We start from the raw sequence: 25018 nt of genomic DNA on the forward strand, positions 1-25018 counted from the left end.
TCATCTTAGTTATGAAGCATGACTAAATTAGTGTAGTCCTGTAATGAAGAAGAACACAGGCGAGGACAACCGAATTGTACTTAACACAACATTACAGAGTTACTTGGTAAAATAGAAAAACCATACTATAATAAATAAGAACTCTCGTCTAAATTTGAACGAATAGTTTCACAATATTTGGGCACCGAGTTAATGTGAGTCATTAAAGAGGAAGAATGTATTTGTAAAATCTCAGCGAAAGAGTTTGAGATTTTACAAATACATTCTTTCTCTTTAATGACATACTATAATACCTAATTTGCAAAATGTTTAATAATCGTCTCGGACTTCATTGTCCTTGCATTTCTATACTAATTGCTTTTTATCCCCGTTCTTCCTTTCTTGCTCTTCCCAATTTACTGCTGCCAGACATTGCATTCATGACTCGCGTTATATACTACTTATGTCAATATAAGTAGCACGCATCACAGTTCTATGGTAAAAGTCTAACTGAAAAATTAGCGTCTATCATTTCATTTCTTTCTTTTAAATGTCTAAATGGAAGTACTTCGTAACTTTCGGAAATTATTTTTCCGTAATTTCTTATGGTCAGTGTTTAGAAAGAACAATTAGACAGTAAGCCATAAGATTAAATAGAGGATTACTTAATTATTTCCTAAGATAATTTCAAGAAACAAAAATGACGAGCTTCTTTTGTTCCGTAAAATCTAAGCAATGATGCTTTACTTGTGGTCAATACATTACATTATCAATACTAATCAAATCATAGTTAAAAGTCACTTTTAAAAGGTTTGAGTCCGCTAAACATAAATTAAGAAACTTTTTTATACGTGTTGATAAATTTTTATCAGGAAAGTCTTCCCATTTCAGTCCAGTAATTATATAAATGTGTTTCTGGAAGCAGATCATGAGATTCTACAGTTTGAAAGTCATTGATAATATGTTTGTTCTTACTTATTTAGCAAAAAGAATATTCTTCTCAATAAATTCTTACCAGATTCTAGCAATTATGTATTCCAGTTTAATAATTTAAAGGTAGAATCAAGTTTTCTGCCTATGTATATGTATATAATTGTAAGTGAAATTAGTTTGTTAGACTTAGTAATTGTTGAAATGCCTATTAAAAAAGTATTTAGATTGAGTCTGTTTATAAATATAATAAAGTTATAAGAATAATAATCGAAGTGAGTAAAGGTGGCACTGATTAAGGCATGATCAAATTCATATTTAGAAATTAGATAGATTAGATTAGATCTTGATTTAACTGTGCTAAACAATTCACCATATTGACTGAAAATTGGTGAAAACGATGAGATAGAAGTCCTTCAAATGACACAGTCAGTTCGTTTGAACAGGAATCGAAGATCTTGAATGTTATATGTAAAAGATTCGAAGTTTCATTTCTTTTTCTATGTTTACCAGTCTCAGAGCCTAGTAAGTTAATATTCATTTTAATTATAAAGTAGTTTAACATATCAAACATATATCTAAACGTCATATTATTTCTGTGACTCAAATTTATCTAGTTTGATTACATTGTCTTAATGTATTTCAATGATCTATTTATGACTCACCTTGTTTTTAATACATTATTATTTGAATTAGATCATTTCATACATTAAATATATTTATCTTAAGGTTAAATAACGATTAAAATTTTTCAAACTTACGATCCTCCAAGAGTCACTTGATAGATGAAGTGACAACAAAAATTATGCAGCCTTTAGTGATTCCCTGAACTCTAAACTTATGGAACTGATTGAGCTGTTTATACATACATTGCATCAACTCTGATGAACAGTTAAGCTAATGTGTACTGCTCTATGGTTGTGAAGCTTGAATATTAATGCTTGTTTAGGGGAAATAACATTAAGTATTTATTTAAAATCTCTGTTTTCAGAGTGTAGATTTTCATTTGTTGATTTGGTAAAGATATTTGCTACCAATGTGTAATAATCGGCTATTTTGAGGTGTAATTTGCAAAGAAATATGATTTAGATAGGCTAGTCATCTGGTGTATGAAAGTAAAACATCCAATTGTTTTAATAGTTAGGTGAGTTAATTATGTTTATTTTAAAATCATTTGAATATAGAAGCGATATATATGCAGACATATTTTTGATAATGTTTATTTCACCAAGTTTTAACAATATGTAGCAAAACACCAGTAACTAAGGCTCTTATCGATAGTTTCATTTGACTTAAGCCTCATTATACATGCATTACTATTATGCTAAATAAGTATGATCATGTGAACTATGATCCGAGAATGGAACAACTGAGTCTATCAATACTGTAATTTACCTTTCCAGTGAAAGTTGTTTCATGAATCTCAGTAATTCAAATAACAACTAATCCACAAGATGTATCATCAATGAAAGATTCTAAGATAATTTTCTCATTTTTGATAAAGTTGGATTTTATGATCAACGAGAAAAACGTTATCATCTTGAGACACATATCTTCTTTATCATTTCAATGGTGTTTTAAGTCGATTACTTCTAAATGATTGATTATTGATTCGTATAAAGTGTTATCAGGCTTATTTTTCAAATTAAATAAAGAATATGATCTTCCGTAGCTAAAACATTTAGATTGTTTTTAGAAACTATTCACTATCTATAAATTAAATAATGCGTTGAATCAGCTGCGATTATCATTATTATTATTATTAAATCAGTCTTATAGAGTACAACATATAATAAATGAGGTATGTATATAAAAGCACTTTTCCTAAGGGAAACAATGTACTTGCATTTGTCTGTATTTTTTTAATACGTACACTAATTAGAAGAAAAAATTCACAAACACTATGCAAAATAGACTCAAGAGATTAATCTATGTATTGTACGCTCAGAAACGATAGTACATAATACTAGTTGTTTACTCAATGCTTAACAACAATTCTAACCATGAATAATATATTTGTATATGGAAACAAATATACATTTGTGTGAATAATTAAAAGAAGAAATAATGTCATACTGTATATGAAAAAAAATGAAAAGTCCGGAAAAACTGAGTATCCTTTTTATTCTTGTCAATAAATATTAAACGAATTAAATTTAACGGGGGGAAATCAATGCAAACTGTATAGAAAAACACTGGTTTTTGCCGCACAAGCAGTTATTTTTTTTAAAAAGGTAAACGATTTTTCTTATTAAAAATGAACAGTTCTGCTGTATTCTGATCAACATGGAAAGGAAGTTCGTTAGGAATGAAACAAATAGTTTCATAGATGAAACAAGTTAGAGAAGGAGAGAGAGGAATGACAAACAGGAAGTCATGAAATTGATTAAAGTTTGTAGCAAAAGAAAATGAATAAATGGCTTATTAATTTAATTTTGTATTTTGTTATGAATTTAAATGTTGTTAAATTCATTAAACATTGAGATGTTTTGTTTTAATGATAAAATATGTAAAGTATATAAATCATAGGTTAAAATAATTCTTATGTTTAAACTTGTTATAACTGTGACTGTGGATTAGAGCGCAGTGTATTATCGATCGGACCAAAGACGCACAAACACGTAAGAACGGCATAGAGTCCTGATTGGTCCCGCTTCCCTGTCTAGCCTAGCCAGTTGAGTCCAGAATGCAAGCCTCAGCCTCTGAGATATGAATCATTATATTTCAAGCATACTGAGTTTATATACCAATCAAACCGACCACAACGTACCAATAAAATATGAAACAACATTTGTACAAGAATTAGCCAGATGTGGCTGTGAATGAGGGAGGTAGCGATTAACAGACAGGGAATAATTCATGAATGGTAAATCGTATAACAATAGTTCATAGGTCAAAATGAAACTCATAATAAGAGGGACATGAATATGAATAGTTTAGTTACATAACAATTCTACGATAAAAATATACTCATAGTATTGGTCCATAAATGGATCCCAAAAATATCATTCATTATTCTTATCGTGATACAACAAAACTAACCAGTTTAACGATATTTCACTAGGAATAAGCGTCCTATATTTCTAATTTTCAATAAGGACAAGTGAAGTGTTGCATTAAGATTAAAAAAAGTTTAGAAAATTTGATTTTTTAAAAATTAAGGTTCTTTAGGGTCTGATATCACCAAGCAAATCATTGAAATATACGTAACACAGGAGAGCCATTTTATTCTAGTTTAAAATTTAGGAGAGCACATCTACTTACAAAAGAATTAACTTAGTATCTTTGAGTTTAACAATGAACACAATATTTCTAAAAATGAAAATTTCAATTGAATAGTCATTTATTCTAATTCTATTCAACCTATGATGTACTACGATTACACTAAATCATGAAATGAATGAATTTAGAAAGATGAGCTAACATATTCCGAACTGGTGGTAACGCGGTAGCAGTCATATTTAGTGATTTTTATTCGACCCCACATTGAGATTTGGATAAATACTGGTAATGAACTTCAAATGAGAAGAAAACACTGTTAAATATTTTTTGGTTTTCAGTGGTTTTTCAGCTGATATCTTCTCCTTAAGTAAATTGATTTCTCAATATATCTTACAAATGGTAGACTTCAAAGATATCATAAACATATCTTGGGTTTTAATCAGTAATATTTTATATACTTGACACTTTTTTATATGCCTGATTCACACAAAACCACATATAAACAAATCTATCTATAAGAAATACAATTCTTAAAACTTATAATTACACTAATAATAAGCACTTGACACACATGAAATTGGTCATCACTCAGTGATCAATCAATTGTGATTACATCTCAGTCCTACAGGAAGTTGGTTGCGGCACGGATAGCTCAGTGGTAACGTCTCTGACTGTGAAGCCTGGTGACACGGGATCGAATCCGTCAGGGAGCACCAGTCCCCTCAAGATTTCAGGTGCACCTTGCTGACGAGTGCCAAGTAGCTCGAAACAAGGACAGGGTTTCCTGTCGACTACCTCCAACCACCATCTAACATTGACAAGTATATTTATTTGAAATTATGCGAAGAAGGTTTCAGTCTTGTTCTTAATAAATTGAAGTTCTTATAAAAATATGTATGAATCATTTTATAAGAGACAAGGATTTATTCATACAGATTAACTTTATGCATCTGGCAATATCAATATAGATATAGTTTGATGAAAAATATTCTCAATTTCTACACAAAAATTGATTGATTAAATGTCAAGAGTTTTGTTTCATTCTATTATACATTGTACTAGATAAATTATTATACATCAGTGTACTTTTAGTTTAATTTAGTAATTGTGTGCTACTGGTTATCATTTGATAGAAACACTGTCTACACAATGTCATCGGTTATTAACATTTGATTAAAGAAGATACATATTTCTGAAAGTTATAATTTACAATATCAAACTATCAGTTTGCTTACATTATGGATAATCATGAATTATGAGATGATTAAGTATAAAAATGAGACATTAGATTGTAATAAATGACGAAATTAGATTAATAATATTTTAGTATGAATTGAAGGTTTTATATTATAATTCTCTTTTTATAATTTACACATTATTGAGTTTTTTATTCTAATCACTGAAAACTTACAATATAATGAATATTATTATTGATATAAAATAAGCTAAGTATACATTCAATTTCTGTAAAACACATTGAGAAGCTTGTATAGATTTTGTTTTCATTGGATAACTATTCAAGTAGAATTTTCTCTTTAGTTGTATGCTAGTAATTATTTATTGTAAATATATGATCAAATTACTTACTTACGCCTGTTACTCCCAATGGAGCATAGGCCGCTGACCAGCATTCTCCAACCCACTCTATCCTGGGCCTTCTTTTCTAGTTCCATCCAATTCTTGTTCATTTCTCTCATGTCTATCTCCATTTCCCGGCGTAATGTGTTCTTTGGTCTTCCTCTTTTCCTTTGACCTTCAGGATTCCATGTGAGGGCTTGTCTTGTGACGCATTCGGGTGCTTTCTTCATTGTGTGTCCTATCCACTTCCAGCGCTTCTTCCTGATTTCTTCCTCCACTGGGATCTGGTTTGTTCTCCCCCACAAAAGGTAGTTGCTAATAGTGTCCGGCCAACAGATCCGAAGTATTTTACGTAGACAACTGTTGATAAACACTGGTATTTTCTGGATGATGGCTTTTGTAGTTCTCCAGGTTTCTGCCCCATACAGTAGAATTGTCTTGATATTTGTATTGAAAATTCTGACTTTGGTGTTGGTTGAGAGTTGTTTTGAATTCCAGATGTTCCTCAGTTGTAGATATGCTGCTCTTGCTTTGCCGATCCGCGACTTCACATCTGTATCAGATCCACCATGTTCATTAATGATACTGCCCAGATATGTAAAGGTTTTTACATCTTCCAAATCTTCTCCGTCAATTTTGATTGGATTGGTGCATTCTGTGTTGTATCGGAGAATCTGGCTTTTCCGTTTGTTTATGTTGAGACCTACTTTTGCTGAGGCTGCTGCTACACTGTTCGTCTTTTCCTGCATTTGTTGTTGCGTGTGCGATAGAAGAGCCGGATTATATGCGAAGTCTAGATCGTCCAACTGCATCATAGATGTCCACTGTATCCTATGATCCCCCCAGATGTTGATTTCTTCATGATATGATCAAATAGTTTACAAATATTTTCAGTAGTATAGTTGATTTAATGATTTTTCATCATTTATGTTCACTTAAACTACTTCACTCAAATTGTGATTGGGAATGAATTGTTTTTTTTTTTTTGTTTTTTTTTGATTGTGCAAAGTTGGAATCTGATTACATTATTCTTAAAATAAATTAAATAAATATGCTAATATTTTGAAACAGTAATTAATTTTTAATTATATCTATGGCCTGGTTACTACGTAATTAACAGACACTGTGACAGTATTATCATGAATGTAAATAAAAAAGGGAAATTCTACATAGACATGTACAGTATATGTATTTATTTCCACAGTTGACTCAACAAGTAAGTAAAAATTATTGGTTCAACTAAAAAGTTATTTTTTGTTGAATTTTCCTTTGAATCAATGTTTTTTTTTAAAAAAAAGTTTTTACATCTCAATGATCTCAATCTATGGATATAAAAATAAGCATCGGAACTAAGATGATTTATGTGATCGACATAATGTAAATTATTGGGGCATTAAATGAATATTTAGAGTTTGTATTTGAATCCAAGTTCGAAAACAGGAAGTAGGTCAAATACATGGAAAAATACAGATATTGATGAAACGGTTTGATTTGCTAGTATATAAACTGCGTATGTTTGAGATACATGATTCATATATCAAAGGCTGATATTGGTGTTCTGGACTGAACCAGCTGGGTTAGGCGAAATACCACTATCATCGAGGTCCAACAAGAACTCAGAGTTAACTCTAGGCTGCTCGCACTGGTTTATGCGTCACTGGTCTGGTTAATAACTCGGTGTTTTAATTGCCGATCTTATCACGTGATAATTAGCAGTTCCATAAGCCATATCAGAAGTAGGTCAAATACATGGAAAAAAAAACAGACATTGATTAAATAGTCATTCCCTAAAAAATATTGAAATTGCATGGTACGAAGTGAAGAGTATATTCGGAAAAGGATGAAGAAGAAGAATAAACGTATATAGGGCATAGAAAACAATGAGTAAAATCGTTATCTATGCCTAATTCGGTCAAGAATGGTAATCAGTGTTACAAATTTCTTATGAACACAAAGACTTGGGTTGTTAACTCGATTCTTTATAACTTTTATTGTGTATAGGAAATGAGATCGAACTTTATAGGGAAAAGTAGTTGGTATGTAATAAATTACTCTAAATGATTTGTCTTTATCAACTACATAATCCCTATCAACCAAGTATTGTAGAACGGAGCTAGTTATTGGTTTAGTCATATGCTTTCCAACCGCGAATCGGAGGACTTATTAAGTTATTCGCTTCGATGTCTGGTTGTACGCTCGTCATAGATTTTTTTTACAGAAGTAACTGACATTGTAGACATACATCGATATGGCAAAACGTATGATATATAGTTATGTAATCTAGTTTGTTGTTATCATTGACGTATGAATTGCTCTGATTAGATTAATATTTTCATACATACATTTAATTATTACTGTATATATTAGAGTAAGGCCTGACTGAAAACCAAATTGTTTACTTTTATATATATTATTCTAATTTATAATATGGGAATTTTTAATAACTGGGTTTAGTTCGAATTTCATATCGTAAAGGCTTGTTCCGAATTTATCAATTTGATTTACTGACACATTTCCAGTTATGTGGACTTAATGATACAAGGATGATGCAGTCGCTTCGTATACTCTAAAAATTACCTAATTATTTATGCATATTTAAATGTCTAGCTTTATACTTAATAGAAAGTTGATGAGACAAAGAGACTTAGAGTTTATGATTTTGGATTGTTTTTTTGCATTTACATAAAAAGTCATTGATCGTCGAAAAAGGTAATCGATAGTAATATATTGATTTTAAGTTTTCTGCTTATTTTTTCAAAGCGGTCTATGTCATTTATATACGAAGTGGTCCATTTCCTAAAAGTTTTGGTGTTTTCCCCATGTTACTCATAAGTAGAAAGATTATATCAGTATTTTCGTTTAAATTGTCATTCGACTCATTTCCAAGATAGGTAATCATATATTAGAATTATCTAAAGCTTGAAGATGGGGATTTGAAACGAAAAAAATGATTTTGAAATGTGCGTTGGACGGATTTATCTTAACATCTGTCACATTAGAATTAGAAAGATGTTTAGTGAACGACCAGTTCTTACATAAACAATACAGTAATCTGATGTTTCAATTTATTAGGTTGTATGAGGACTCAATGTCTCATTGACTTTCCTGTTCCATCATTCGGTTCAAAAATAATTACTGTTTATTCGACTACATTTCTTTGCCTTATGGATATACCCTCGAAACATTTCCTTCAGGTGAGTCTAGAAAGCCAGATTAATTTTTCAAGAAGAAAAATATAATACACTAGGCCAACGAGACATACCAGTTCAAGGTCAAGTATTAAGTAACAGACACCGATATTTGCTCTCTAATGGTCACTACTCGATGTAAGTGTTTCCATCATATCTTTCATATCACATCTTGAAAATATATTTCTTATCTATAATTTCATCTGATTGTGCTCAATGGGTGTAACAACTTGAACCGATGTACACATATCCCAGATTCCACGTTGCGTATGATTAGCCGATGATATATAAACAAACTAATCCATTCTCTCCTAAAAAAAATTCTATTTTTATCTGAACGATTCTCTCAATCTTGTCACTTTGATCATATCTAAAACTACTGGTCAACTCTGTTCTTTTTTTCTTTTATGAAAATGACCATAAAATAATTTGATTTGAAGTAAACCCACCTAGAAGAAATAAAAGCAGATATTTTTGAAAACAAACAAACTATCATATGACTACTTTACACAAGAAACCTCACTTTAAATATTCATAATTTGAGAATAAGATCATTTGAAAGATTAGAAAAACAAGTTTGTTTTTATCGCTTACTTTTAAGGTTATTGGTTATTAAAAATGAGATTTATGTGAATTTTTATTTTTTTATTTCCTTCAGTTCAAATTGAACTATAGTTCAGTAACAATATTCTTTAAGTAAATTGTCTTTCTTTTTTCAACTTTTTTTAACTATATGAAATATTAAAACACAATTATATGAACGAAGAATATTCTCTTCGAAAATTTCTCATTAGGGTACTACAATTATATATCTAAATTAATAATTCATAAAATTGGCCAGATTTAAGACAGAGTACATCATTTAATTCCGTCAGATTGTGAATCTTGCAAACGGCTGCTATTCGGATCGAAAAGCTAGAGCTTCGCACCCAAAAGAAATATGTTCAACCGCTCCTTTTACCATGGCCAACTTCGGGCCCAACTAGTTACTAATCTATTTTATAGTATGGTGACGTAATTTGATTATTGTTTATTTATACACTTTAAACATATCTCATCCACACATCTTACTATTGACATTATTATTAATACACTTGCTAACCTTTTGCGGAAATTTATTTAGCATCCACCCCTATCTACTATATCTGACCTAACTCATATCACTCTGCATATTACGTAATCTTCGATTTTTTAATTACATTATCCTCTCTCTCTCATCCCATGTTGACCATATTTATTCTGAACATTTATCTTATAATTTCATTTCACTTATAACAATTCATATTAGTCAGCCCCAACATTAACGATTTGATTTGATACGACAAACAATTCTTGATTCACATGTTAAACCTGGCCAATTTTATGGATTATTAATTTGGATATGATAATTGTAGAACCTGATAAGAAATTCATCGAAAAGAATATTCTTCGTTCATATAATTATGTATGAAATAAAATCACTACCAGTCAAGTAAGAGCTTATGGCGAACTGTCATCTGCTTTTGCAACCTCAAGTGGTGTCCGTCAAGGCCGTCCACTTTCCCCATTTTTGTTTAACTTCATCATAGACCTATTGATGGAAATAACATTCTCGTCGACGGAATTCTCGGGTATTGATCTCCTTCCAGGAGGTTCACTTATCGACTTAGAATACTCAGATGACATAGTCCTGTTTGGTGAAGACACTGGTAAAATGCAGAGTCTTCTGGTAGCACTAAACAACAATGCCAGAATGTTTGGAATGCGCTTCTCTCCCTCGAAATGCAAGTTGTTGCTTCAGGGCTGGTCTGCGTCAACACCTGAACTAAGGATAGGGAGTGAAGTAGTCGAACGCGTTGACAACTTCACTTATCTTGGAAGTCTGATCAGCCCTAATGGGTTGGTACCGGACGAAATCTCATCACGGATTCGAAAAGCTCGTTTGGCTTTTGCCAACTTACGTCACCTATGGCGAAGGCGAGATATCCGTCTATCAATAAAAGGACGAGTATACTGCACGGCAGTCCGTTCTGTTTTACTTTACGGCAGCGAAACATGGCCTATAAGAGTAGAAGACACTCGTAAGCTACTAGTATTTGACCACAGATGCCTTAGAAATATTGTTGGCGTCTGCTGGGATCACCGGATAAGTAATAGTGTTGTTCGACACAGGGTATTAGGGAATGATGGTAAATCAGTTGATGAGGTTGTGAATCTTCATCAACTGAGATGGTTGGGCCACGTGTTACGTATGCCCAAACACCGATTACCACGACGCGCAATGCTATCCGGTGTTGGGGATGGTTGGAAGAAAATCAGGGGCGGCCAAACCAAAACGTGGCATCAGTGCTTGGATTCACTAACTTCTAGTCTGAGCCATGTTGGTAGATGCAGACTACTTGGTTGGGGTCCGCGTGACTATCGTAACCCATGGTTAGAGACTCTTGGTGACATGGCTCAGAATCGGTCACAATGTCGTCGGTGTATACACTCTCTATCTTCCCTTAAACTAAGAGATTAAAATCGTTTCATATCTTTCTTTCTACGAACTAATTATTTCTTCCTGTACTATGTCCTTAAATGCAATCTTTCTTACCACCTCTGAATTAACTACTTTTATGAATCTGGTGTCCATCTTGTGTTAATGAGGTACGGTAACTTGGATCGATGCGTATATGTGCCTGGTCCTACGTTGTAGCTGACTGACTGATGAAATATAATGTACATATATATTTATCTTGGAATGAAACACAATTCAATTTTTATTATCTGTATATTACTTTCCTTATTATATGCGTAATTTTACAGTTGTTTTGTAAAATGTAGAATAAAAAAAGACTTGATTCAAGATCAAGATCAAACTTACTTTAATTAAAATGTATTTCGAAATAATCTTGTTTTGTAAATAAAAATTTTAGGTAAATAATATATTGATCAACATCTGATTACACAGAAGGGGCTTTTATAACTTCAGGGAAATAATATTGAATTTTGGTGATCTTATAAGAATTTGTTAAATTTAAAAATAGTTTGTAACCAATGGTTATAATCAAAAGGAACCCCTACTACCGCCTACATATGAACTGACATATACACGTGGATGTCAAAATTGTTGGGATGTACAACTAGTGTGTTATCTTGTTTAATTATATGGGAGAATAGTGTCGAACATATACAGAAATATTCTGAAGTACAATTACTTTCAACTAAACGTTTGTACATAACACTAAATGATCATAACGTTTTTAAATTACAGTCATAATCTTATTTGATCAATGTTTGGTTAACTTTAGGCATAAATATTTACACAATGATTAATGAGAGGTGATTTCAGATTGCAATCCTTCTTTTCACTCCATAGATTAAGGAAATTGATTCACATTATCGGAAACTCGTTTATATTTGAGTTAAAATAATCATGTCAGAAGATATAACTAAATGATATTTTATTTCGCATAGATCATGTTTCAGTTGACACATGATTATCAGTCGTTTCTGTGACCGTCATAGTTTTAATAACAATAACAATAATTTAGCTTATCAGACACAAGCTAAGATACTGATCTTTGAGCTACGCACTAGTTGTGACGACTAAACACTACTACTCAATTACCAGAACCTTGTAGCAGCTGGTACTATATCAAGCCCACATAAGTTATTCTAGGATCTGGACAAATCAATTTATTCATTCTTCTCAAGCTACATTTTGACCTTGTTAATTATTAGCTTATTAACATTGACTGGTTTTATGTAAGTTTGTGGTGTACATTTCTTATTTTACTCATCGCATGTCTGTAACTTATTTTTGCCTGACTATAAATATCGATCCACGCTTGGTTAGATCAAGTTAGCTTATATGTCTTCTCCATTGCGCGTCATTTCGCTTCACTCCCTTCCCTTCACTTTCTTTGCTTCGTTTCTTCGATCGCTTGTCTGGATCAATGACTATGAAAAATATGTATTCGAAATTCATTCTCGTATTTGACTTATTTAATCTCATTATTCACCAACACGAGTTAAGTCGATAATTGTTTACGAGGATTGACGATATGTATATTTCGATAACACGCAGCAAATGATCTACCTGAAGTCAGATCTCGGATCACAAAAACCTGAGTAGATGAAATGTCATTTGAATTTGTATCCTATAGGTAGAAAGGCAAGTATTATAACTGGTAATTCATTTCACTCATTGTCGAATCCAGCCTTATATCAATTATTTTCTTGTCGCTAAATAAACTATCTCTACGTTCTATATGGTATGTTAGTTTAAATACTTAGATAGATCAGAAGGGGTTTTGTGGAGATTGTAGCAATTTCAACAGTTGAGATCATGAGTCAATTGAAGTTAGACCATTATGGAAAACCTGGATGCACTGGACGGTCGTTCCGTCTTATTGTGGGGCTACTCAGGAGTGCGTATCCACGATCCTACCTCCCGAAATTCAAACTCAGGACCTATCAGTCTCGCGCGCGAGCGCTTAACCTCTAGAACACTGAGCTGTCCGACATCCACTGGTGTCAATGTCTAACTTCAACTAATCCACGAAATTGAGTGACACATCCATCATTGTCTTCAGTGAGTTCCCATCTCACAACAGACCTGGTTGAACTCCACTGATCACTGCTTCTCACTAGGACTCCAGGATCGTGGATGCGCACTGCTGAGGAGTCCCATACTAGGACGAAACGGCCATCCATTGCTTCCAGGTTTTCCATGGTGGTCTAGCTTCAATTGACTCATGATCTCAACTGTTGAACTTAGATAGATCATTTAAAGTTCTTAAATTATTCTAGGAAGCTATTATCTGAAATGATGTAAACATTACTTAACCTAGATAATTTATTCATTTAATAGTTATCAAAAGTTTGTTCAAATAATACTAACCGAATAAATGAAAACTCGAATTTTTTCCATAAAATATAAATTAAAATCTTTTATTTATCACGTGAAGAGTGTTTTGTAATCTGCTTCTTTTTTTTTCTTTTCCCATAATCTTTCAAGGTTAACAACTATTGATTCTATTTCTTCATTGTAAATAAACAACAAAGTCACATTTATTAAACGATATACCTATATCTATATCCATCATCTTTCCCCCCTCAGTATAGATGTGTATTGTATGAAGAAAATTATTTGGTTCTTTCCCAATTTCACTGTCCTTATTATATAGTAATATGTACTTCAATTTCAGTTGATATTTTACATCAGATCAAGTGATATAAATATGATATTACTTTTCAGGCTAAAGAATTTGATATGAATCTACGGAAATGTTATTTAGTTTTAATTAAAGAAAATTTCTGTATCGAAAGTGATTTCTTCTATGAATGAAGGATTAATATAATAATAGATTGGGACACTAATTACAATAAAATTCATTAATTTGTGTAACATTTGAAAGATAAAGAAAAAGTCAACATAAAAGACAGAAGAAACAAAAGATGAACTTTTAAGAATCTACATTTTATTTTCGGTGGTTTAGTAGCTTAGTCTAACAAGAAATGAATTATTTCCTAATGAAAACAAAAACGATCTTAATATTTCTAATTAAATTATTCATTTTTCATTAGCTAAATGATTCAGTATATTTAAACCTGTAGATTGCACATACTATCACCAAACAACTAACCTAAAATGTCATGTTAACGACAAATTAAAGTACAAAAATACTTCGGAAATGTTACTAGGAGTAAACAGGCATTCCCATTATATTTTGAACTCACATTTTAATTTATAAATAAAGATGAATAGTGGCTAGCTGTGGAATCCAGGACGCGCGTTTCGTCCTATTTTGGACTCGTCAGCTGGATATACCGGCATCTCAGAGTTGATGTTCACTCTGAGACTCGAACCCAACACTGTTCGCTTCAAATGCCATCGCTTTATCCACTTAACTACTAAGTCCTGACAGCCACCTACTTGTGCAATGGGATGAAGTTTAATTCACTTGGTATTGCTTTACTTGAATCTCCCCTTTGATGTTTAGGACTGTAATGAGAAGATTCAAGTAAAACATTACCAAGTGAATCACATTCTAAGTAATTTCTCGGGTTAAATTAATCATGAATAGTATTTGAAAAAGTGATTAGAAATATTTTTACAAAAATGTAGTGTTGCTATGCTGTCAGACTATAAATTACACTCCTATTTGTAAATGATTTACAAACTGATAAATTAAAATGAAGTAATAAATGCTTTAGGTTATGGACTAATGTCTACTGGTTTTTGATTTAATTGTCGAAAGTACTGTGGTTGTCAAAACATCTAAAAGTCTTGAGCTGGATGACCGAGATGTTTTCCAGGCTTAGTTTTAATGGCTATTTAGCGTCATATTTATATGTATTTCATTGTTCCCCTAGCTGATATTAATCCATAATGAAGATTATCCATAGGTTGAATAATTTTGGTGAACCTCCTATGTCATAACCCGAAATGATTTATCGATTGCATTACTGTACTTGAAAATAACATAAAATGATTAGTTCCTTAATGGGAAATAAGATTATGAAACTGTAATTGTAGGAGCAATAAAAAATAAAGACAATGTATGTTTAGTGGTTTGATGAACATATAAACTTACTTACTTACTTGCTTACGCCTGTTACTCCCAATGGAGCATAGGCCGCTGACCAGCATTCTCCAACCCACTCTATCCTGGGCCTTCTTTTCTAGTTCCATCCAATTCTTGTTCATTTCTCTCATGTCTATCTCCATTTCCCGGCGTAATGTGTTCTTTGGTCTTCCTCTTTTCCTTTGACCTTCAGGATTCCATGTGAGGGCTTGTCTTGTGACACAGTTGGGTGCTTTCCTCAATGTGTGTCCTATCCACTTCCAGCGCTTCTTCCTGATTTCTTCCTCCACTGGGATCTGGTTTGTTCTCTCCCACAGTACGTTGTTGCTAATAGTGTCCGGCCAATGGATCTGAAGTATTTTGCGTAGACAATTGTTAATAAACACCTGTATTTTCTGGATGATGGCTTTTGTAGTTCTCCAGGTTTCTGCCCCATACAGTAGAATTGTCTTGACATTTGTATTGAAAATCCTGACCTTTGTGTTGGTTGACAGTTGCTTTGAGTTCCAGATGTTCCGCAGTTGTAAATATGCTGCTCTTGCTTTGCCGATCCGCGACTTCACATCTGTATCAGATCCACCCTGTTCATCAATGATGCTGCCCAAATACGTAAAGGTTTTTACATCTTCCAAATCTTTTCCGTCAATTGTGATTGGATTGGTGCATTCTGTGTTGTATCGGAGAATCCTGCTTTTCCCTTTGTGTATATTGAGACCTATTGCTGCTGAGGCTGCTGCCACACTGTTCGTCTTCTCCTGCATCTGTTGTTGCGTTTGGGATAGAAGGGCCAGATCGTCTGCGAAGTCTAGATCATCCAACTGCATCTTAGATGTCCATTGTATCCCGCGCTTTCCTTCGGACGTTGACGTCTTCATGATCCAGTCGGTCATCAGGAGAAAGAGGAAGGGTGAGAGTAAGTAACCTTGTCTGACGCCGATCTTTACCTCGAACGAGTCTGTCAATTGTCCTCCATGCACGATTTTGCAGTGTAATCCATCATAGGACGTCCGTATGATATTGACTATCTTCTAAGGTACGCCGTAGTGCCGAAGAAGCTTCTATAGTGTTGTTCTGTCCACGCTATCAAATGCCTTTTCGTAGTCAATGAAGTTGATGTAGAATGATGAATTACATTCAATTGATTGTTCCAAAATGATCCGTAGAGTTGCGATTTGGTCTGTACACGATCTAACCTTACGGAATCCTGCCTGTTGGTCACGAAGTTGGGCGTCTACTCAGTCCTTCATCCTGTTTAACAATACCCTGTTGAAGACTTTTCCCGGTATTGAGAGAAGAGTGATGCCCCTGTAGTTATCACACTTGCTAAGATCGCCTTTCTTCGGTATTTTGATCAGTAGTCCTTCTTTCCAGTCTGTTGGTACTTGTTCCTCACCCCAAATCTTATTGAAGAGAATGTGGAGTATCCTTGCAGTTGCCGCTACGTCTGCTTTTAGTGCCTCTGCTGGAATGTTGTCCGGTCCTGCTGCTTTGTCACTCTTGATTTGTCTAATGGCCATGCTGATTTCTTCAATTGTTGGTGGGCCAACCTCGATTGAGAGGTCCGTGAGTGCTGCTTCGATATTGGGTGGGTTCAGTGGAGCTGGTCTATTCAAGAGTTCTTTGAAGTGTTCTACCCACCTGTTTTGTTGCTCTTCAATGTTGATGATTACCTCGCCTTCCTTGCTTTTCACTGGTCGTTCTGGTTTGCAGCGATTTCCAGAGAGTTTCTTTGTCGTGTCATACAATTGTCTCATGTTTCCTTCTCTTGCAGCCTTTTCCGCCGTCGTTGCTAAATCTTCCACATATTTACGTTTGTCGGTTCTGATGCTCCTCTTCACTTGCTTGTTTATTTCCGTGTATTCAGCTTGTGCCTTGGCTTTTTCTGCTCTTGTTCGGCTGGTATTGATCGCTGCCTTCTTGTTCCTCCTTTCTAGAATCTTATCCAGTGTATCAACAGTGATCCATTCCTTGTGGTGGTGCTTCTTGTGACCCAGGACCTCATGACATGTTGAAGCGATTGCCTCTTTGATCCCCTTCCAGTTGCTCTCCGCAGTAGTTCCTTCTCCATTGAGTAGATCATGAAAGGCCTGGAACTTATTGCTGAGGACTATCTTGAATTTGTTGAGTTTGTTAGTATCCTGGAGAAAGGCCGTATTGAACTTTTGTGATACTGTCTGCCCCGTTGTCCAGTGCTTCTTGAGTTTCAATTTCATCTTGGCGACCAGTAAGTGATGATCTGATGCTATATCAGCTCCTCTCTTGGTTCTCACGTCCTCTATAGTCCTCCTGAACGTTTTGTTGATGCAAATATGGTCGATTTGGTTTTGTGTAGAGTGATCCGGTGAAATCCATGTGGTTTTGTGTATGCGTTTATGTGGGAATATGGTGCCGCCTATGACCAGCTTATTGAAGGCACCTATGTTTGCAAATCTCTCACCATTTTCGTTCCTTTCTCCCAGTTCGTGTCGTCCCATGATGTCTTCATATCCAGTGTTGTCCGTTCCAACCTTGGCGTTGAAATCTCCCATCAGAATGGTCAGGTCCTTTGTTGGGCACTTCTCGACCATTGACTGCAGCCTATTGTAGAATTGATCTTTAGCGTCTTCATTGTAGTCGTTGGTAGGCGCATAGCATTGGATGATGTTCATTGAAATGCCCTCTTTCTTTGTTTTAAACGAGGCTTTGATGATCCTTGGTCCATGAGATTCCCATCCTATAAGTGCATTTTGCGCTTGTTTGGACAGCATCAATGCAACTCCTTGTGTATGTGGTGCATTTTCTTCTTCATGGTCGGAGTATAACAGGAGATCTCCTGTAGTTAGTCGTTGTTGTCCAACTTGTGTCCAATGTGTTTCACTGATCCCAAGTACCTCTAGGTTGTATCTTCTCATTTCTGCAGCAATCTGGAAGGCTCTTCCGGTGTCCCACACTGTACGAACATTCCATGTACCTAAATAAATGGTCGCTCTGGTTGTCAGAAGGGGCATCGGCCTCGTAACTTCCGAAGGGATTCGGCTTTCATCATGAGGCGTCATAATTCTTCTAAATGAATACCTTCTTACTCCCAGGGCAGAGTTTAAAAGGTTTGAATAATTTTTTCTGGTTAGCGTTTTTTTAGCGAGTTAGTTTTCTACGGGATGGGGACGCTAACTCCATGCCCAACCCTCCTCCTTTATCCGGGCTTGGGACCGGCAGTAGCCCCCGGAGGGACTCCAGGCGGAGTTGAACATATAAAGTTCAATGCTTAATGGCAGATGTTCTAAAGATGCATATTATTGTGTCTTTAAGCCCATCTAATTATCACGTGATTTATTTGCCAATCGAAATACGACTCGTACAAACTTAATACTGTGCCAAACCAAAGACGTTCAACCGGTATGAGCAGCCTAGCGTCCCTACTGGTTCTTTGTTCTCCTTTGGATACTGGCGTAGTGGTCTAGAGATTAAAAAATTGCGCGCGAAACCGGAGGTTCTGAGTTCAAGTTACACGAAATCTATCCATGGAATTGTAGGGACGCATTGTTGAGGAGTCTCGGTGCTTCCAAGTTTTCGATGGCGATCTAGCTTAGATCGACTCATGAATTCAATTGTGAAAATTATTTCCTAATTTAGTAATAATTATTGAGAAATATTCTTAATAAGTAAAATAAACATTATTAAATGAAATAATCAAGTATGTACAGATTATTAAATTTATTCTAGAATAATTCAAACACTGACATACAGTGAAAATACATGTGTCTGGTAAAATACATTTCTATACTTAATAGTGTATGATTTTTAGATTGTTTTGTCATAAGATGATGAAAATTTGAGTTGTAGTAATATGACTAGTTTACTTTTTTCTTTAATAAAAATATTGACTAATTTGGTTCCGAAATTCAATACTCTTGTTGAATCAGTAACTGTATACTAATCCAGCTAGTTTTCTTTCTCGAATATTGTCTTTAAATAGTAATAAAAGGTTGTGGTTAATTCATTTATTAATGGGGTATGATCACTAATACTGTTGTTTTCATAGTTATAGAAGATAACAGATAATGATACTTTAACTTTGAAGTTAGTTTTCAATGTAAAGTTCTTCAATTCCTTATTAGCATATTACAAACTAACAATGAGTGTTGCTCTATGATTATATTTGAAATTTTTACTAAGGAATCATTTACTGAGTACTTGAAGTTGGCAGTAAATAGATCACAATCTAATGGTTTATGAATAACTCGTTTACCATGAAGTTTTATAGTTGATTTTTAAGTTCCGAATTAAACGTAATTTTCATATTACTGATGACTGTCAATGTACAGTACAACAAAAAACTGGTAATTTTTCATGTTATACCTGATTATCTATGTATTCCATAGATTGTTAGTTTGGGACGAATTTAGATTAGATGTTTGATTATGTATACTAACGACTGTCCACTTTACCGTTTATATCAAAACTAATTATTATTTTTTGAAGTTGTCATTAGTGATATTTTCCGTTATTTCTTGACTATTTTGGTTGTTCTTCAGAGTCCACCAGGACATCGTAAATCTAAAGCATCTCCCAGTATACGTGACACATCGAAAGAATCCACACAAGGTGTAAGTGGTGCAAAGAAACGCGACAAATCTGTTCGTGGTCGTAATGCTAAGGTAAACCAAAGTTATTTTCCTTTTAGATATTAATTATTTTATGATTTAACTAAATTAAGTTCTAAGACGTTGAGTTGCTATACAGTTCAATATTTAATAGTTGATTTCCAGGTTTTCTATGATGGTCTAGCTTTAATCGACTCATGAGTTCAACTATTAAACTACTACAATCTCCACAAAACCCTTTTTCTGATAATAATTTAATATTTGTAAAGTCCTATTGAATCTAGCCACATTCTTTGAATTTCAATAGCTAAGTTTCACAATCAAACTCCGATTCAAGAAAAAATTACAACCTAACACTTTAACAGCAAATAACGAATTATGCTCCACTACACGATTTTTTTACACTTAAAATTTTTTCATCCTCTTAGAAGTAAATGCTTACATACTTCCTTATTACTTAAACATTAATAGACGAATAGAAAAATATTAGGAAAGGTTCAATTGTGTTTTGTTCTCTTTTACGCTTCGAAAATACTTCAAAAACACTAAAGGAATTATAGTTAATAGTTGAAACAACCAAATGTAACACGTCTTGAAAATTAATTGCAGTGACATATATATATATATATAGTCCTCCATATCTTAAATTATAGCATTGCTTTATATTCTCTATTCATTATTTTTAACCGTAATTTCTAAATTATATTCTTCATATTTTGTTTTTACTGATATTGTGCCTTGTGCCTGTGTTGCTTTCGTCCGTTTAATTTACTATCATGATGTTAACAAAGTGTTGATACTCATTTGTATTGGGTGTGGTATGGACTGCATAATCGGTTGATAAACTTGGTGTGGGGTAGTGAAAGCAATAAGTTATTGTCCACTGAGCGTGGACTGACAGACACTAGCTACTTAGTACATGATTTACTTCACATTATCAATTTCTACTGTGGATTCACGAAGCGTGAACTGCTCATAATGATGTTGAATACAATATTTCCTAGTTTGTACTTCATTTTTTTGTTTGGTCGTGAATCTTGTTTCTGGTAGAGGATGATTCAGTATGGGTGTAGTGTACCTATCGAGTATCCTGTCTTGTGGTAGTATAACCTCGGACACCGATCTTATTATTTTACCATCATAGTATAGCGTGGATAAACAGAAAATATTTCCATTTTGGCGTTATATCAGAAATAAACATCAAGTATTGTCGACTTTTGTATACGACATATTTCAAATTAAACAAACTTGAACACAGGATAGTTCTATGTTCTTTCGAGAAGTCACTGTTTTTGGTTAATTCGTTAGTAATTCGTCAGCAACATTGAAACCTATTACCTTAAACTGAACTTTATTCCCTCAATGTTCTTATTGGTGATTTTAATTCATTTTAATTTTAATTATTCTGTTGACCGGATATATTTGCTGTTTGGAAAAATGTAAAAATTAAGCTTTGTAAAGTACAATCATCTGATCATAATACAATATTTTGTTAATCCTAAAATGAATAAGATAGGAGAATTTTATGTAAATAAGACAGAATTTAATATTTAGGTCGGCATGGTTTATAAAGATCCATCATTATTTTTACAATATCGCGTTCTGTGAGATAAATGGCTTGATTACAAAGCTTTTATTGTCGTAATGGACTATATTGTTAGCCTCTACTTCAGCTGTAAATGAGTTTATTAAATATTACATATATACTAAATTAGTCTGTTCTGATAGCCATTGTTTACAGCTGGATATTTTTTCTGGTCTTGACATCTCTTTAAGTTCCAGTTGCTTGGTTTTTTAGGTTGAATTTTAAGCATATGATTAATCTAACAAAATTTCAGCAAGCTTTTTTCTTGAGATTTCTTAATGTGAAGGTTTTAGGAAATTAGATTTATTTTTCTCCATTTACAGACCGATATGTTGAGTTTAAACTTCATTGAAAGTGAACTTATAATTAATCTTGCATTCTACAGCTTACATCACAAACTGATCTTATCCAGGTTACCATTGGAAACTAACAATCTCTGGAAAGCTGTTTCATACAAGTATGTGACTCTTCAGCAGTTCATATTCACAACCTCATCGAGTGTTAGACTTAGGATCTCCAGGTTCCACAAAGACTTTAGACTACTGAAGTGGGATCCAAAGGTTTGTATGTCAAACTTCAATTATTATACAGTGCTGTTCGTCCATGACACCTGTCTCACGCTTGAAATGGTTGGACTTCACTGGTTAGAGCTTCTCACTAGAACTGCAGGAATCGCATTTCATATTTAGTTACTAGTAGGAAAATGATTATCATTTGTATATGGATATGCAGAGATTATTGAATTCTACAATTTGCATCATAAGTTAACCTTAGTCAACCACCGAAAACCACTCATGGTTTACCCAATTGATCGTATCTTTTTTGACTATTTTCAATTCATAGTCAAAAATCTACAATCATTCAAAGTTGAATAAAGTACAGATTATTCATACATTTTTTGCACAGTAATTTCTGTACAATAATTTAGAAAATAAAATCCACCTAAGTATCAAATTGCACTGACAATTAGTAAGAATGAAAATTTATCCATATAAATACATTTAATTACTTATTTGTCACATATTTTATCAACCGCTATGAATGTCTATTTTGTCCACACATATTGTCATACTCAGAATTATTGATTTTTCTTATATCAACACTAAAGAGTAAAAGTGTTCTCATGAAATCATATTCATCAATAATAATCTCAGAAATTAAAATAACTTAGATAAGCGCACAATATTGTTCTTAATTAGTTCTTCATCAGCCTTTTTATATATCTATATGAATCCTACTGTATATTAGAGTGAAGTCTGAAGAAGATCTCATTAAGAACAATATTGTCCGCTGATATATATTATCCCGCTTCATATCATGGACATTTGCAGTATTGTAAATATTAGAGATAGTTTTATATTTTAAAGGTCAATAGACAAATTACTCAAACGTTTTTAAAGGTGCGATCGATTAATTAATAATATAAGACAATTAAGAAAGTAGAATAAACCTTTCATATTGATTTAAAGTGTTGAGATCCACACGAAACATGAATGACGAAAAAATATTTAGACAAACCGCAAATCTAATATTTTTTAAAAGTAAATTTATCAGTTTCGTTACAATTCATTCATTTTTAGAGGGGGTTTCGTGGAGATTTTAGCAAGTTCAGTAGTTGAAATCATGAGTCAATTGAAGCTAGACCACCATGGAAAAACTGGATGCACTGGACGGCCGTCTCGTCCTAGTATGGGACTCTTCATCAGTGCGCATCCATTATAGCATTGAATAAATAAAATCCAGCGTAAATATGTCCGTATATATATGGGGAGATGCTCAATTCTTCATTCTTGTTCTCTTCACGTTAATAAAGGAAACTAAGTGTATAAAATCTAAATATATTTATCAACTAATGATCATAAGTTTTATATAAATAAATAATGTTCTATAAGATTTTAATCTGTTATGCATATTTATTTATTGTAAGTTGTTTTTAATTTTATTTAAGGATATAGATAGTAGTAAGGACGATAAAAGTGGCGGGAAAGGGAAGAAAAGTGATAGCAGTAATTCACCTAAAAAAGGTAATTCAGTAACACTTTTTCCCACTTTTTAATCTTACATTAAATCTATCAGATAACCAAGCTTTAGTCATTTTCAAAAAATGATGGCGATGATTTACAGCTATGGCAGATACATTTTGGCGTTGTTTATGCTCTCCAACCTAGTTGGTTTAGTTGTTGTTGAAACACCTATGCCAGAGAATACAAACAACAATAAAAAATTTAGTAACTGCTCGGGTGAGACTATAATTTATGGACGACCTTTGAACGAACCTTAAGTGACCCTGAAAAATATTAGCTAATCAGCAAACAGTCAATATAGAATAAAAATATTATACAAAACCAAAGAAATAAAGTGGATACACTTCTTATACGTGGTTCAAAAACTTGTAGAGGTTAGGAAGAGGTTCAGAGGTTTTAAAATCGTAATGTATGCAGTAGAGAAAATCATCCATACGGCTACAGAATAGTCGGCCTCTGGAGCCATGATAAAGTCTCAAAATTTCTTTCAGCCTCGACCACATAGCTTCAATATTGTTTGTGTGTACTCCGGTTGTTGAGTTGTGGATAACTACACGATGCACATAACCAAGCCTATATACGAGTCTGTACGCTCTCTAATCACCCGTATATATTGTAGCACGTGGCTGAAGCCAGTGTTACTGGTGCTTTTATTATCCAGTTCGCAATAATTGTCATAATTTACCTTAGTTAGGAATTATACATAGGGTTTTTGTTAGGTCCCGATAAGCATAATGAATGGTAACTTTGGGATCTATTTATGGACTAATACTATACGTACACTTTTATCGTATAATTGTTAACCAACTAAACCATCATATTCATATTCCTCTTATTATAAGCTTTATTTTGACCTATAAATTATTATTATACGTTTCACCATTCTTGAATTATGCCCTGTCTATTAATAACTATCTCCCTCATTCACAGAAACATCTGGCTAATTCTTGTACAAATGTTGCTTCATATTTTATAGTATGATGTGGGGTATATAAACCCCTATGTTTAAAATACATGATTCATATGGCTGTGGCTGAGATTGGTGTTATGGACTCAACTGGCTGAGCCTGGCGGAAAGCAGGACCAGTCAGGACTCCAGACTGCTCGTACGTGTTTTATGCGTCGTTGGCCCGATCGATAATTTACTGTTCTCTAATTGGCGGTATCGTTACGTTATGCATTAACAGGGCACACAGGCCACAAGTTATAACAGTTTTCATTACGAACTGACATCAGCTATAATGCCAAAAATCTATTTAGCCAAAAAAATGAAAGGCTTTCGCGCCAAAATCCGAGATCTGTTATCTTATACCTGATTGATTCGTCCACAAATTATACTCTCGCCGTTTTATTTGTTATAGCCGCTCAATTATTA

The 25018-nt window shown here is 33.5% G+C and overlaps 1 protein-coding gene across 1 annotated transcript in view; it reads left to right on the forward strand.

Moving 5' to 3' along the window:
* LRRC71 (Leucine-rich repeat-containing protein 71) overlaps window positions 1-25018 on the forward strand; it is a 63394-nt gene that overhangs the window by 18573 nt on the left and 19803 nt on the right. The window contains exons 11-12 of the mRNA XM_051219021.1: window positions 19966-20088; window positions 23568-23643. Coding sequence (XP_051069532.1) covers window positions 19966-20088; window positions 23568-23643 — 199 coding nt within the window. The remainder of the gene's footprint in view (window positions 1-19965; window positions 20089-23567; window positions 23644-25018) is intronic.

Source organism: Schistosoma haematobium, chromosome 3, assembly GCF_000699445.3.
Source record: "Schistosoma haematobium chromosome 3, whole genome shotgun sequence".
NCBI lineage: Eukaryota > Metazoa > Platyhelminthes > Trematoda > Strigeidida > Schistosomatidae > Schistosoma > Schistosoma haematobium.